This window comes from Hypomesus transpacificus, chromosome 3, assembly GCF_021917145.1.
Source record: "Hypomesus transpacificus isolate Combined female chromosome 3, fHypTra1, whole genome shotgun sequence".
NCBI lineage: Eukaryota > Metazoa > Chordata > Actinopteri > Osmeriformes > Osmeridae > Hypomesus > Hypomesus transpacificus.
Genome location: NC_061062.1, coordinates 1,247,685 through 1,263,888, shown reverse-complemented (window position 1 = coordinate 1,263,888; position 16,204 = coordinate 1,247,685). Strand labels below are relative to the sequence as shown.

Here is a 16,204-nt window from a genome sequence, read left to right as displayed (position 1 = left end):
CTGTAAAGTGCATCCAGCTCTGACCCAGAGGAGGATGTTATTGTATGGGCCGCTGCTGACTGAATAATCCATCTGAATGAATCCAGCACATTTATGAGTGACAGGCTGGTCCTAAAACCAGCTGTGATGTACTAAACATATGAGAAGCGTTCTGTCAAGCCTGAGATCTGTCACTCCCGTATCCTGCTCACCCCACATTCATGCCTCTATACACACCATCCTCTCTCCTCTACCCCTCATCCACCCCCTTCAACCCCTCATCCACCCCTTCAACCCCTCATCCACCCCCTTCAACCCCTCATCCTCTCCTGTCACTCTCCTTGCCACCCTTTGCCCTTCCCCTCCCCATCCTTCCCAGCCTCCACCTGGGTCTGTCCATCCAGAGGCTGGCTCGACCCAGCCTGTCCCCTGGGTCCCACTCATGATCCAGCCTGAGCACATCCATACACGGCTGCCAGATGACTACAGTGATCCCCCCCAGGCTCCTGTCCTCAGGAGGACTGGAGCTCTCCTGTGGGTCTGGATCCTGAGAGGACTGGACCTGCCAGAGCCCACGCCTGCCGGTCACAGTCAGTCTGTCAGTCGCCCTTTATAAGAGGCCAGAGACGAGTCCTCCACCCTCTCATCATCCCTTTATCCTCTCTCCTTCCCAGCCCAGCTGGATCAGTGATATGGCATTGAGGACGCATTCCCCTCCTCCCCTGGGCCCTCTCTCCTTCTCTCCTTCTCCCCTTTCACTCTCTCTCTCTCTCTCTCTCTCTCTCTCTCTCTCTCTCTCTCTCTCTCTCTCTCTCTCTCTCTCTCTCTGTCTCTCTCTCTCTCTCTCTCTCTCTCTCTCTCTCTCTCTCTCTCTCTCTCTCTCTCTCTCTCTCTCTCTCTCACACACACACACACACACACACATTTTCTCTCACCCTCCCTTCCTCCCCTCCTTCCCTTCCTGTGACATCAGCCCTATACAGGAAATGGACCAGAGGCAAAGCAGGATGTGTGTTCAACAAGGCTGTCATCCCTCCAAAGGTGATTTCTTTCTGAGCTCCCCGGTTACGTAATCACACATGCCCTGATCAGCCAGCAGGATGCAGTGGCCTGGCACCAGGTCTGGGAACAGAAACCACCAGCCTCCAGCCTCCAGCCTCCAGCCTCTACTAATCAGTCCGAGGAAGCCTAAAAAAAGTTTTAACTTTGTTATTATCGTTTCACCACCCACCCTTCAACCGCTTTTAGTAGGGCTGCAGGCAGCTCACTCATTCAGTCATATCTGCTGATATATCAAGGACGCACCGAGCACAAGCTGCCCAGTCATGTGCTTTGAATGAGCCTTACTGTAATTGGTTGATAGGGATATGTAGCATGCTTCCACAGAGGCTGTTTCCCTCATACTAACCCCACGTGAGGCTGGGTGACTAACAGGTCCAGCGCCTGGGAGGCTTGTTGACTCGGCTTCACACCATCCAGGCTGGGGCCTGGGGCTGGGGGCTGGGGGCAGGGCCTGGGGGCTGAGGGCTGGGGCCTGGGGGCTGGGGGCAAGGCCTGGGGGCTGAGGCTGGGGGCTGGGCCTGGGGGCTGGGCCTGGGCCTGGGCCTGGGGGTTGAGGCTGGGGGTTGAGGCTGGGGGCTGGGGGCAGGGCCTGGGGGCTGGGTCTGGGAGTTGAGGCTGGGGCTGGGCCTGGGGGCTGATCACACTGCACCTGTCACAAGCGACTGATGTGACAGGGAGTGTGTATCATGACTGCTTAGACTTGTAGTAGGAAACGGTTGTAACGAAAGCAGCAGATGTGGCGGTGTTCGTGCCAGCAGTTATACAGTTTTTCAAAACGGGATATTAAAACTAAAAGGCCGAGGCTGAAATCCACCACTCAAATTTTCTTTGACTTTAGCTGAGAAGGGAGTACATTCAGAATGGCAAACCACAAAGTAGCTCTCGAATTCTCTTGACGCTTTCAACTCCTGTGTTATCTGGACTCGTATCAACAAACAGTTACTGAAAACTCTGTGTTTCTCTAGCTGAGAGAGTTCTTATACCACCTGGCAGTCTGGTTTACTAATCACCTAGACTCCTCCCGCTGTCTGTCTCTCCTCCCACTGCCAGGAGAGAGGAAGAGAGAGGAAGAGAGAGGAAGAGAGAGGAAGAGAGAGGAAGAGAGAGGAAAAGAGAGGAAGTGAGAGGAAGAGAGGGGATGAGAGGGGAAGAGAGGGGAAGAGAGGGGAAGAGAGGGGAAGAGAAAGGAAGAGAGAGGAAGAGAGAGGAAGAGAGGGGAAGAGAGAGAGAGGAAGAGAGGGGAAGAGAGAGGAAGAGACGGAAGAGAGAGGAAGAGAGAGGAAGAGAGAGAGAGGAAGAGAGGGGAAGAGAGAGGAAGAGAGAGGAAGAGAGAGTTTTTTTGCTGCTTTCCTGTTGCAGTTTCATGTCTTCCCTTTAATCTGTGCAACAATAATGTATGGTGGCTGTGATCATTGGTTTTCCTGGTGTGTGTGTGTGTGAGTGAGTGTGTGTGAGTGAGTGGGTCGGTGAGTGAACTTGAGCGAGCCCTGGCAGAGCGTGAGGGAGGAACCAGGGGATGTGTGCCATGTGTGCTGAGCCTATCAACTTGACCTTTGACCTGACCCCTGGTCTGGACGAACACTCTCACTTGTGATGCGGACGGAGGAGGGCTTTCCGGAGCACAAGGGACATCCTCTGTCCAAGTATGGGAGAGAGAGGCCTTTGTGTTGCCCTACTAATGCCGGATTATTGAATGTCAACATGGCTAAACATGGCTAAGACTGCAGACTCAGCTATGGGGGGGAGGGTGTCCTCACGTGAACTACTGGTGGGCTGGGGCAGGGGGGGCCTGGGGCCGGGGGGCCTGGGGCCGGGGGGCCTGGGGCAGGGGGTCCTGGGGCAGAGGGGCCTGGGGCAGAGGGGCCTGGGGGATGAGGGGGGAGCATGATGGGGGGTGGGGGGGGGGGGGGTACATACTAGCTGCCATGAAGAGAATGAAAACAGACATGGCTTTGGTATCGTTTAATTGAAGTTGGTGGTGAAGGTTCTTATTACATGACACTGCACATACCACGATATGCCACAGTTAATCCAGACTGGAGCCTAACCACCTCTTTGTAATTGTTTCAGAGGAGCTACCGCTTCCCAGCGTTCACCCAGACACACCTTCTGGCACCAGAAACACATTATTTTTTTTTGCACATAGAGATATTTTCAGTGCCAGGCCAGGGATCTCTTCTCCCAGAGGGTTGGACTTCCTGGTCCTGGAACAAAGACCCATAGAGACTCTCTCTCTCTCTCTCTCTCTCTCTCTCTCTCTCTCTCTCTCTCTCTCTCTCTCTCTCTCTCTCTCTCTCTCTCTGCCACAGCGTTGGCGGGCTGTAGCTCCCAGGCTAAGTCTTTCACATCCTCTGAGCCTCCATGGATGCAGCTGTTGGAGTTGTTGGAGAGAGAATATAAAAACAACATCAACAATTCCGGGAAATTATCTCCACCAGACTGCACCACAACTTCCAGCCCCCCTCACCCATTCATCCTCCTCCCCCTACCCCATCCCCTTACCCCCTCTCCCACCTCTGAGTGAAGCAAGTCTGAGGCAGGGGCAGAGGCAGGGGCAGAGGCAGAGGCCGCCTCAGTCAGGATTGAGCTCCCGTGATGATGCTTGGTGTTGAGAACATGAGTTACCAGTATGGCTGCATGGGACCAGTTAATCCAGTCAGAGGTCAGCGGGAGCAGTCCCAGTTGGCTCCAGAGTCAACGTTAACCAGACAAAAGCCAACTGCATGATATTAAGTCTTGGCGTTACAGAACACCTCACCCGCTATACTGTCAAACTGTAATTTGTTCAATGTACTATCAGAGCTACGCCGTTGCTCTGGAGAGTGTTTGGACGTCCTCTCAGTAGCATGCAGGCCTCCAGTCCTCCAGGCCACCAGGCCCTGCTTCCATCTAGCAGCCCTGCCTTCTGGCCGGCCTTTCACAGGCTCACACTCCGCTCCCCAAGAGCGGAGGTGAAAATTGACAGGCTGGCTTGGCTGTCACATAATACAGTCCCCCTGAGAGAGAAAGACAACAGTTTATTTCACTAGATTTGGCCGGGGATGCAGTTGACGTTTACTTGTGAACACGAGAGCGTCTAGGGACCTGATTGGTGTTGAGTTTCCAAAGAAGCCTTATTTTTCATCCTCCTGGAGGAGAATGGCAGAAGGAGAAGTGAGGAGAACCAGTTTCACCTTGTCAGGGTTGGCACCTAGCCTGACTGAGAAACCGCGAGAAAAACTGTCCTTTCAGAGACTGAGTCTCTCTCCCTCTGCAGCAGGGCCCCGCATGTTCTCTGACCTCAGCCCAGTTCCCTGGGGCAGACAGAGATGGAGAGAGGAGCGTGGAGTGGGTTGAGCAAAGCTCAGTGAGTTAATCCCGGCCTGTTGTTCTCCCAGACCGTGGCTGCCACCAGCAGGTTTCCTGGGAGCCCAGACGGAGGCAGTGTGAGGTGGCCCAGCTGCCCCGCCTGGTGCCGTTCGCTCTGTGACGCAACCCTGTTTTTCACGAGGGGAAAATAATCTGCCAAGAGCTACAATTAGCCAAACCATAATGGCTGGAGATGCTATCAAAGCACAATAGGCCAATCTGGGCCTTAATTGCTCACTGATGTTGAGCCTGGCAAAGTTGTGTAAATGTGAAGAACTCTCCCTTGCTCAGGAAGAAAACATGTTTTGGGATTGAACGGTGCATGCAGAATTCTCTAACGAGGTGTTAACGAGATACAGTAAAGTAAAGAGGCTCTTCCTTGCATTACCTCTAAAGAAAAGCCTCTTGCTCTCACAGAGCCTGCTTTCAGTCTGGGCTCAGGGTCGCTGGACGTCATCGACCAGCGGACAGATCTGTCATTCCTTTCTCCAGCTTGACGTTGCTGTCCAAGTGGTGGCAACCCCCAGCCAGGGATGAGCGAGTCCTCTAAACCTCTGAGTTAGCATCCTTCAGCTGGAATGAGAGTTTGCGAGGCAACTTTCCCCATGTCCCAAATGCTGACTACATCCCCATGGAAACGGTCCTAGTATGACAAACTGGTACATTGATGTTGAGGATGTTGTCTGTCTTGTTAAGTCAAAAACGTGCAGAAAAAGTCTAAGGATGAAGCCAACCTCTGAAAGAACACAGGATCACTTTTAAACAAGGGTTTAGAATTAGGTATTTTCAAAAGATAGTTATTTTTAAACTTGCTTAACAAATGCAGATATAATATAAAGCGGGGTCACTCAATAGGCAGACTCTGGTCCGGATCTGGACCCGGACGCAATGCAATTTGGACCGAAGCCAAAATCAACATTCTGACACAATGTCACAACGTCATTTGGCAGGGCCCGGGAATTGAACCGGCAACCTTCTGATTGATAGCCCGACTCCCTAACTAACCCAACGCTACTTCCATTTATCAACAACTCCAACACTGATGGCTGGCGCTAGCGTCAATAAAGTGAGTTATGTTGTCATCTACTCACTCATTTAATAAAATGACATTTAGCGGAAAAGCAGAACCCAGTCAACATTTTCTGCAGTTACAATTAGTAAACTTTCGTAATAAATGATGCTAAGATAATGACGTAGCCTACTAACAGATCGTTGGCATAGCAACTCAGCCCGTACCGCAAGGTTTAGCCAGGGAGAGAGGTGGTGAACTTTTTTACCTCAAATGAAGTCAGTCTAACTATTTATGCAACAGACAGGCTTAATTAGACTAGTCTAACCAGACAATTTAAGACAGTCTAAGGCTTAGACTAGTCTTAAACTAAGTTTATGCCACTGGTTTCTTCCGTGTCCAATCAGGAGCTGTAAAAACTGTAACCACCATGGCAACTCACTCACTCAACATTGGCCGCAGCCTCTGTGGGTCAAGCAGGTGTGTCATTGGCACCAACGCAGGTTAATCGATGTGCTAATGGAACCCGTTTCTTCCTTAGCGAACATCATAAAAAGCTCTAAACCCGACAAAAAGCGAAAAGTTTATCCCGAAAATCACGATGTGTTTAATACGCATTGAGATGGTTGCCCTTGTCAAAAGCGGTAATGTGAAACGTCACTATGACACAAAGCATGGACACTTTGAACAAAATTACCCCTAGAAATCCGAGGTAAGGGCCAGAAAAATTAACCATAATCGTTCCGGACCCTGGACTGAATGGAAATTTGGTGAGCGGACCTTTTGGGTTTCTAATACCCCTGATATAACGTGACAGACACACAGCTGTTGGTAGGTCAGGGCCTGTGAACAGTCCAGAGTGGTTTTCCTGAAGCGTCCACACCGCAGCCTGCTGATGGACTGCTGGGTTACAATACTGACCACCACCAGATGAAACAGCCAATAGGCTGTAATTTAGGGTCGGACGTTGATGCGACAGCGGCTGGTGGCTTATTTTAGCTTCCCAATGAACACCGACCGCAGCCTCCCCGCTCTAGATGTCCTTGTTGCCATGAGGAAGAAGCATAACAATACATTAAAGTCACTTTATGCTGACACGTATATTATATTTACTCTACCCTGTTCAGGGCCAACCCAGGAGGTCTTTGTGAGCAGAGAGAGACCTCACGGCTCGGGTGCTTGTGGGCTCGGTGTCCATGGCAGCAGGATTTGTCACCACAGTCGTGTGGTTGACATCTAGGAGAACAGCTGGGTAGCAAACCGCGGCTCTCTGCGTATCCACGGATAAATATGCCTCCAACTCCCAGACTCGGCTGCCTTTCTGCAAAGCAAATTATTTGCGCGAATGAAGACAAACTATCAATATCTTGACAGTTGACTAGTAAAAAAAAAAAATCTGATTTGAAAATATATCACAGAAATTCACCAACTAGGCTTTTAAATACTGTAACGTAACTTGAGTAGTTGACCAATGACACCTCAGAAGCCCTGGTTCCACCAGGATCTTAAGATACCTCATCTGGTTCCACCAGCATCTTAAGATACCTCACCTGGGAAGCCAGATCGACAGGAGCGTTCTTTCTTTAGAGTTGCATGTGTTGACAAGCCCTGTAATACTTTACTGGTGCTTTCAATGTCCCTGTTCTCTCTGTGGCTGACCTGTTGGGCAGTTTTATGTAGAATCTCCCATGCTTACTTCTAACATCCTGTTTCCTTATTGCTGTTTGGGGGGTTGTGGAAAAAGCGTATAAAAACATTGCCATAATGTCAGTTTGTTTGGCGTCTTCCAAAAACATTATGTTGCCTCTAAATGGAGAACTTTACTAGCTCCAGTCTCTCACCCTCCCTATTCCCTGTGCAAGTGCTCTCTCCTAACACGCCCAAAAGTCCTTTCTGCTTTAGCTGCCAAAAACAAGTGTTTGCCGAGACAGAGTAGAGGACAATGTATTCTCTGTTCCAGATGAAATCTCTGCAGCTCTGCGATGATTAGGCCATTTGTCTGGTTTCGGTTGTATTAAGTCTGATGATCTACATAGGCAGTCTTCTGCCATGACGTGCAATACGCACTCTTATATGTCCTCCTAATGAGATGAGTGTGTGCAAACTTGGATTTTACACTTAGTCTTTGAGAACAATCATTTACTTTCCCCCATTTGCCAAGCAGCCTTCAAATTGCTGCTAATTACAAGCAACGATTGCACAACAGGGGAATGTTGGACGAGGATCGCTTTTGGAAAGAGGTAAATGGAACCATTAAGCATTTTGTGTAAATAAAGAGAATACATTTTTCTTTTTTACTGTAACGGGATGAGATATTCTTGTGGTGATGGTAGTCTGGATACTGTGCCAGCGCTGTGCCAGTCATCATCCTGGGGTTCATGTTCAGTGCAGTGCTAAATATAAGGCCCGACACAAAGAGCACTTTGCCAGCGGCAGGCTGAGCGACGGAGAGGCAGGCTGAGAGGCGGAGAGGCAGGCTGAGCGACGGAGAGGCAGGCTGAGCGACGGAGAGGCAGGCTGAGAGGCGGAGAGGCAGGCTGAGAGGCGGAGAGGCGGAGAGGCAGGCTGAGAGGCGGAGAGGCAGGCTGAGAGGCGGAGAGACTCACAGAGATGCTCATGCCAGACGCCGTGTTTAGACAGTCGACTCAAAGCCAAATAGCTTTTTCCAAGTTCCAGGCGTCTTCCTATCAGTCGGGCTTCAGCTGCCTCAGGCCATTAGATGTGGTTTCTGAGTCGGGTATTTTCAAACAAATCAAGATGAAAAACGAGCGATGCCAAGGTAAAGCAGTGGCTTGGAATGTATTCTCAGAGTCCAGAGAGCGAGCAGAAATGCGTATCTGAGCCTCTGTCCAGGCCACCTGGCATGTCCAAGTCCCAACTAAACCTCAACTTCATTCGTTTTTTCAAAAGACAGATATGATTTATCTTGTATGAGATTTAGAGAGAGAGCCCAGTAAAGTGGGAGAGCCTGACCATGTGACAGGATGTGATGCAGTGCTGGTGCAGGCTGTCTCACCCACAGTCTCACAGCAGGGGTGGCTTGTAAAGGGCAGCTGGTCTGAGATGGACGGGGGAGACAGTCTCACATCTAAACAGTCCCAGCAGAACTGGGTCAGTGTGGAGGAGGGAGGGAGGGAGGGAGGGAGGGAGGCAGGGAGGGAGGGAGGGAGGGAGGGAGGGAGAGGGGGAGGGGGGGAGGGAGGGAGGGAGGGAGGGAGGGAGGGAGGGAGGGAGGGAGGGAGGGAGGGGGGGACTGGGCCTGTATCTGATGAACCCACTCTCTCCTGCCTGCTCCAAGCAGGCTCAGTGGTAAACTGTATACCGAAGCAGAACACTGTTTTTTCGAAGGGCACTAGCAGCAATAACAGGATCAGTGCTGGGGTGATGGGAAGTGATGTGTTTTGAGAGCCCCCTGCATGTAGCTGTTCCTGGCAGAGCAACAAAGCTGCTTCCCAGACGATCACAAAGCCAGCTTCACTCCCCCTCTGCCCTTCTTCAAAGCAGCCATGCCATTTAGCTTGGCACCATTATGCCACTCGCTCATATTATCGACAGGTTTTTCCCGGACGCTGCGTCAGCAGACGGCTTTAGGAGGACGCCTGTGTTCGCCCCCTCTCCTCCAGCTACTGGTCAGGGACAGAACTCACGAGACCAGGACAGGACATGGTTGGTCCTGCTCCAGAATGGCCCTGATCCACCTCAGCAGGGTCATAGATCATGTGGAGAGCAGCCAATTGGAGCTGCCAACCTCATATCCTGTCATGCTTTTCTAACATGACAGGGTGTCTCCTGCCTAGAGGCTTGTAGTTGTGTTGGAAGGATCGCTGTGTTACTGTAGCTGAAAGGAAAAGGCAGTTACTCTGATTAATAAATGTTTTAACTTATGACGATAAACATCAAAATATCTGCCTCGCAAGTGAAACATGTACATACACAGTCTCACTCCAGAGAACCCCCCATGCCGCCAGCCCTGCTTGAGGGCTTTAATCAGGTGTTTGAAAGTGATTGTCGTGTGTGTTTAATACCCTCAGAAAGCTTCTCCAAGTGTTATTTTTCCAGGCCTGTAATGGGGTGGAGCAACAACAAGTCTAACAGGAAACGTGTCAGATAAGCAGCTCTTCTGCCCAGCCAGATCTCACTGGAAACTGGTCAAGATTAAAAATGAGATTGAATTAACAGCCCCTCTTGGAAGGGACTTGACCACAAGATAAATGTGATGATCACATCTTTCTTATCTCCATGTGTGGTGGGTGGTTAGTGGTTAGTGGTTAGTGGTATCTTAGTGGGACTACCGAAACAGGGTTTGAACTCTGCACTTCTGATCCCTGATCTTCTGCTGCATTACTAAAATGTTAAATAATCAAAATGCAGCTAGTTCATCTGAGCTAGCTAGGTTCACACATTACAGAAGCGCATTTCCGTGTTAGTGGAAACAGCAGTTTTGTATTCCATCTGGTGGGTGGGAGGGTAGTGCTAACTCAGTAGATGTTTCTGCTGGTTCGCCTCTTCCTGTCTCTCGTTGTTTCTGAAGGTCTTACAGACACAAGCCGCCCCTGCCTCCATGGCAGCTTGTTCATTAAGATGCCATGGTTTCATTGGATACCCAAAACAGTTTTTCCATCAACCCCCCCTCCCCTTTCCCCCACAAAGAACAATGTTTCATTGGCAGAGGTTTCCAGATTGCTTCTCATTCACCCAGAACCAGGCGGGTGGAGGGGATGGAGGGGAGGGGATGGAGGGGAAGGGGAAGGGGAGGGAGGGAAGGGGGGGGGGGGGAGGGGCTCCCTCACCGGAGCATGCAGCCTTGAAGTTCTTAATGATGACATCAAACGTTCAGAATGAGCCTCCGCCAATGAGCCGCCCCCCCCCCTCCCCCCCCGCACCCCTAGCCTCTGATCCGGGGGGTGGGTGGAAGGGGGTGGGTGGGTGGAAGGGGTTGAGTGAAAGGGGTTTGGGGGAGGGGGGGTTGGAGGGGCAGCAGTGACCTCATACCGGGAGGAAACAGACTGTGATGCGGAGGAGAACACATGCGGTCCAGACCAGGAAGCCAGGCAGGATGAGTGCAGGCCAGGTGTCACCGCCAAGGCAACGGAAACAAAAGCATCATGCCCTCGCCCATCCCATAATGCCCCTCACTGCTGATTGATCCAGCATACGGTGGCTCCCCATGCCGCGTCCCAGCGGAGGTCTGGGAGGGTCTGGAACCAGGTGGGTCTGGAACCAGGTTGGTCTGGAACCAGGTTGGTCTGGAACCAGGTGGGTCTGGAACCAGGAGGGTCTGGAACCAGGAGAGTCTGGAACCAGGAGGGTCTGGAACCAGGTTCCCCCTCTGACAGCCGTAGGTGCACGCTGCCTTTGAAGAGGTGGACGTCAAGGTCCATGATCTAATGTTTGTCTCTATTTGTCTTTTCATTTCGTGCTCTGTTACGCCACCAGAAAGAATGTGGTTGAGAAACATGCAGAGGCCTGTGGCATACAGCATAGCTAAGAATGTGTTGTGTGTGTGACGTGTTTGATGTGTGTGTGTGTGATGTGTTTGTGCAAATATGTGGTGTATGTCTTAAAAACCACATGTAATGAGTGTTATTGTTGGTCACTGATGCTCTAAATTAGTGGTTTGATTGCACTTAAATACCTTGTAGTGTTGCAGGTGTGCCCCCCCCTCCCACACACACACACACACACACCTGTGTAACAGAGCCACTCACAGACCAGTAGGGTCCAGATGTGTTGGTGTGTGTGTGTTTGAGGCTATTCCAGATCTAGCTAATCCCTCAAACTCAGGTATGCTTCTCTCCCAGGACTCTCCTCTACGACACTCCCCCCCCCCCCCCCTCCACCTCTGCATCCACTCCCCAACACACCTCCAACCCCCCCCTCCACCTCCACCCCTGCATCCACTCCCCAACACACCTCCACCCCCCTCTGCACCCCTACCCTGCCCCCTACTCAACACACACACCATTCTCAGACCACTGGGATTGTAATGAGGCCTAATCAAATGCTCTCAATGTTCTTCCATCACCTCAGCTGAGCCGTGTTCCTTCACCCAGTGTTTAATGCTTCCTCCTGGCCCGTCCATCGCCCCCCATCGCCCCCTGCTGGTCACTGTACAGCTGAACAGGGAGTTCACTGTCTAGTCAAGCTCAAACGATGGGCAGGTTCACTAAGTTTAGAACTGGGCAGGGGAGATGTGTTCCTGTTTCTGATGTGTTCCTTATGCAGCGCACACACACACACACACACACACACACACCCTCACACACACACACACACACACTCACACACACACACACACACACACACACACCCTCACACACACACTCACACACACACTCACACACACACCCTCACACACACACTCACACACACACTCACACACACACCCTCACACACACACTCACACACACACACACACTCACACACACACACTCACACACACACCCTCACACACACACACACACACACACACTCACACACACACACTCACACACACACTCACACACACACTCACACACACACTTACTCATTCACATGCAGGCCCACACATGCAAGCTCTCCTAGATGAGCCCAAGAGGGAATCATGACTTGTATTAGCTTAGGTGCCGGATGTGGTGCTTTCTGTTAATCAGACATGACTGGTGTTCGATTACGAAATGCCTTTAATACTAAACAGAATCATCAATTAATTAGTGGAGCTAATGTTTCTCTGACCTACACCAGATGTTGGAGAATAACAATCAGGCTAAAAAGGATATTATATTCTTGATTTAATTAAAGTTAATGATGTCCAAATTATGTTATCCCATGTATAGAATCAATTTAGGAAGGCTGTTATCTGAGAGGCAGCATTTCTCCCTTGACTCTCAGGCATGGAGCCGCGTTTCGTATGGTGACTATGTTGAAATGGATTCTCGAGTATTTCCGACCTCGAAATTGATTAACAGTGGTGGTATTTTGACAATAATTTATCCACAAGTTTACTGTGGGGGTTACCGTAGAAACGATTATGGGCGGTACGTCCGGCGAAGTAGCAAAGTGCTGAGTTCACCCGCGATTTTTTCGTTAGCTAGGCTGGCAAGGCCAGAAATCCGACCCTGCTAAAACTAATATTAGGGAGGTTACTTCTCAAAATTACTCAAAAACAACGTTCGAATACTCCTTAAAAAAACAAATATATTCAAATATATTTGAATTTCTGGTTGCGCATTAGGTACGTCAATAACAGGACAAATTAATACAACGAAAAACAACTACTTGTATACTGTAGGTAGGTATAGGCCTAATTTATTTCAGTTTAAACACATTTGACAAAGCAAAGCAGACGGACGCGCTGCCGCTGCGGTTGGGTTTTTTTATTTTTCACATTCGAAATTCGGTTTTTAACCACTATTCAAATATAAATTCAAATTTAGAATATTAGTTGACAGCCCTACTTTGCTTATTTCTCTACTGAAAATAAAGTATACAATTTAAAGGCCTACAGCATTGTCTTGCTGCTAGTAAGCTAGTCAGTATTTCATTAATAAATAAAACCATTCAAAACAAGCTGATTCAAACAACTGCGCCAAAGCTATAAAACAGAAAATAAAAAAGGTATGCTTTAAGTCAAGTCAACAAATTCAGATGCCTAGCAGTTACGTTAGTACTCGCACACAAAATTCCTCAAAATGATCTTCCCAAAATGACATTTAACAAAGTACATAGCCTTCATGGGATTATTAAGATAGAGGATTCTGCCCTTGAAGCAAGAGGGTGAAAAGCTTGCTAACCATTTTTAGCTACATTACATACTCAATTATCGGAGTCAGCTTGCTCGTTGGTAAATTTAACAGATACATAATTAGTCTGTCATATGTGTTCCATATGGATAGAGCTAATGTAATGTAACAAGTCTTTCTCAGTTTTTAACAAAAATCTGGAAATGTGACGTGATTTCTGCGAGGGTTATCGGTGGAAGACATTCTAAAACAAACTGAATTGTTATTTATTTTGTTCCCAGAAATATCCTATTGATGTAACCATCGTGTAAAAGCAGTAAACCATGATGTTGGGGAATATTGCCAGAGAGCCCATGGGTGGTGCTCTCGTGGGTTATCCATGATGCGTGTGTTCAGGACCAGTCTCACGGAAATGCATCGTGTTTTCTCTTGCTAACAGGACCCAAGTGAGACCAGGAATCGCAGACTCCTCCCCCCAGCAGACCGGAACGTCTCGCACCGTCAAGCGTTACCCATCATCTACATGGCCCATCACCTCCAACGCTCTGCCCAGTGGGAAGGGGTCCAGGAGTGGGCATGGCCAGAGCAGCCCCAGAGCCTCCAGCGACAGGCGGCTCCAGGGCCAGTCCAATGCTCTGTCTCCCGCAGGTAATGACCCAGAACATCACTGTCCAGGCATGGCCCTCTGGAGGATCTGCAGGCTGCTCTTCAAACACACTACCCACAGAAACACACTTGTGTGTGTGTGTCACCTCAGCCTCAACACATACCCCACCCTTAGAGAACCACCCACACACACACACAACACCAGAAACACAATCTTTGAATTACTGATTCCACCTATCTAAGAACCTGTCTGCTGTCCAAGTTTGTCTTGTTTTTGTACCAGGGCAACGACTTTTGGTCAGCTTCCAACCATTACACAACTTTTTATACAACTTTAACTCTCTCTCTCTCTCTCACACACACACACACGCACACCTTATCCCAATGATACATTCTTTGGATCTCAGCCCAATGCCTAACTGGATTCTCTCACCCTCCATGGGCCTGTGACACATCCTCCTCCCAGCTACACTGTGCCACTGCCCCACCGTCGACACACACACACACACCCTCGACACTCATATAAACCTCCCCTTGCTCCGCTCCACCCAGGCTTGGGTGTTCTTGTGGCAGAGGAAGGATGCGTCTCTCCAGGACTGCCCTGCTGGTGCTCACCCAGGTGTGTGTGTGTGTGTGTCCAGGGGCCAACCTCACGTCCAGCTTGGACCGCATCAAGATCGTGTTCACGCCCACGCTGTGTCGCCGGGTGTGTCGCGGCGGACGCTGCTCCAGCAGCTGTGAGAAAGGAGACGTGACCACGGTCTACAGCGAGAACCACCACCAGCAGCAGCAGCAGCCCAAGACCCAGGGCTTCCGACTCTGTGAGTGCTGTCCCCTCCTCTCGCTCTCTCTCTCTCTCTCTCTCCCTCCTCTCTCTCCCCCTCCTTTTTCTCTTTCTCTCCATCCTCTCTTCCCCTCCCGTCCCCTCGCTCTTTGTCTCTCTCTCAGAGGGAGAGAGAGAGGAGTAACGGAGCCACACATGGAGAGACGGCGGTCTCACGCTCCCGAAACTCTTTGAGCCTAGCGCCTTGCTCCCTGCCTCACCCTCGACTGTTTAGCACGCTCGCCGGGGGAAGGGGGGGGGGCACAAAGAGAGGGAGGCAGGGAGAAGGAGGCCAGAGCGTGAATAGGACTTTATAGGGATTACATTAAACCTGCCAGTTATCCAGAGGCTTTGCTGCTTGCCTGCGGGGAGGGAGAGAGATCTTTGGAAGAGAGGCTGTCCTGCTGTTGTTCCCCCTGCTCCCCGCAGGCCCCGCGGGGGCACGCTCCAATCCCCCTGGCTGATGAGACCTGAAGGGCACCTATACCACACACACGCACACATACACATGGGAGCCAGCATTTTAGCATGCCGGCAGCATGCACAAAGCTTGGATGCACACCCACACACAAACACAAAAAACACACACACCCACACACACTACCGCTCCCTCCCGTAACTGGCTAAGCTCTTCTGGAGTTCTGTTTGAATAAACAGGTTGTTTTGCAGGTTTCTGCCAGCAGTAATAGGGCTTTGGAGCCATACTTCAGAGGACTGGCCGGGCTGTTTTAGCAGCCAGCACTTCCTCCTCCTGATCCTTACCAGGAGTCTGTTTTCACACATGTTGTTTTCTAGACATCTCTGGTCGTTAAAACATCTGTTGAAGACTGTCTTAAAGGAAATTGCTTCAACATCCAAACTGGCATCTTGTTATTGCAGGAGTGCGTGTTCGTAAAGGAATGTCCAGTAGACACTAAACGGTGATCATGCTCTTGTTATTATCAGGGTGGAGAACTGGGCTGTTTGTTCCCTGGATCCACAGCACCCACTACAGCTGGGCTGTCTATTCCCTGGATCCACTGCACCCACTACAGCTGGGCTGTCTATTCCCTGGATCCACTGCACCCACTACAGCTTATCTATTGGGGTTCTTTAAAGTGCCGGGCAGATGCGTTGACTAACATTTTGATAGAATGTTTTATTGGGATAATGTCAGCGTGTGTCTGAACTACATCCCCCATCTACATGCCTGTGTTACTGTGTGTGTGGGGGAGGGAGGAGGGGGAGGCTGTGGAGGGCAGAGGTGAAGCCAAAGCAGAACAGGGCAGGGCTGTGGTCCAGATTGGGGAGGAATTAATGGTGCTTGGTCCTGATAATTTAGCTGGCCTGTGTAATCACAGGAGGGGCTGCCTGTGGGCCTGAACACTGGCTCCATGTATCACTTCATGTCTGTCTCTCCCTCCCTCTCTTTTTTAAAAATATAATTTTAAATATATTTTTTTAGCAGATGCTCTTATCCAGAGCGACTTACAGTGAGTACAGGGACATTCTCCACATTCCCCACGAGGCAAGTAGGGTGAAGTGCCTTGGCCAAGGACACAACGTCATTTGGCACGGCCGGGAATCGAACTAGCAACCTTCAGATTCCCTAACCGCTCAGCCACATGGCTCCCTGGTATCTGAAAAGAAATTAATTCCCAACATGCCAGGCTGGCA

At 50.2% G+C, this 16,204-nt stretch overlaps 1 protein-coding gene across 1 annotated transcript in view; it reads left to right on the top strand.

The window, feature by feature from the left end:
• The window catches only part of LOC124488559 (latent-transforming growth factor beta-binding protein 2-like), a 39,280-nt gene that overhangs the window by 21,025 nt on the left and 2,051 nt on the right, over positions 1-16,204 (top strand). The window contains exons 4-5 of the mRNA XM_047051251.1: positions 13,559-13,767; positions 14,367-14,555. Coding sequence (XP_046907207.1) covers positions 13,559-13,767; positions 14,367-14,555 — 398 coding nt within the window. The remainder of the gene's footprint in view (positions 1-13,558; positions 13,768-14,366; positions 14,556-16,204) is intronic.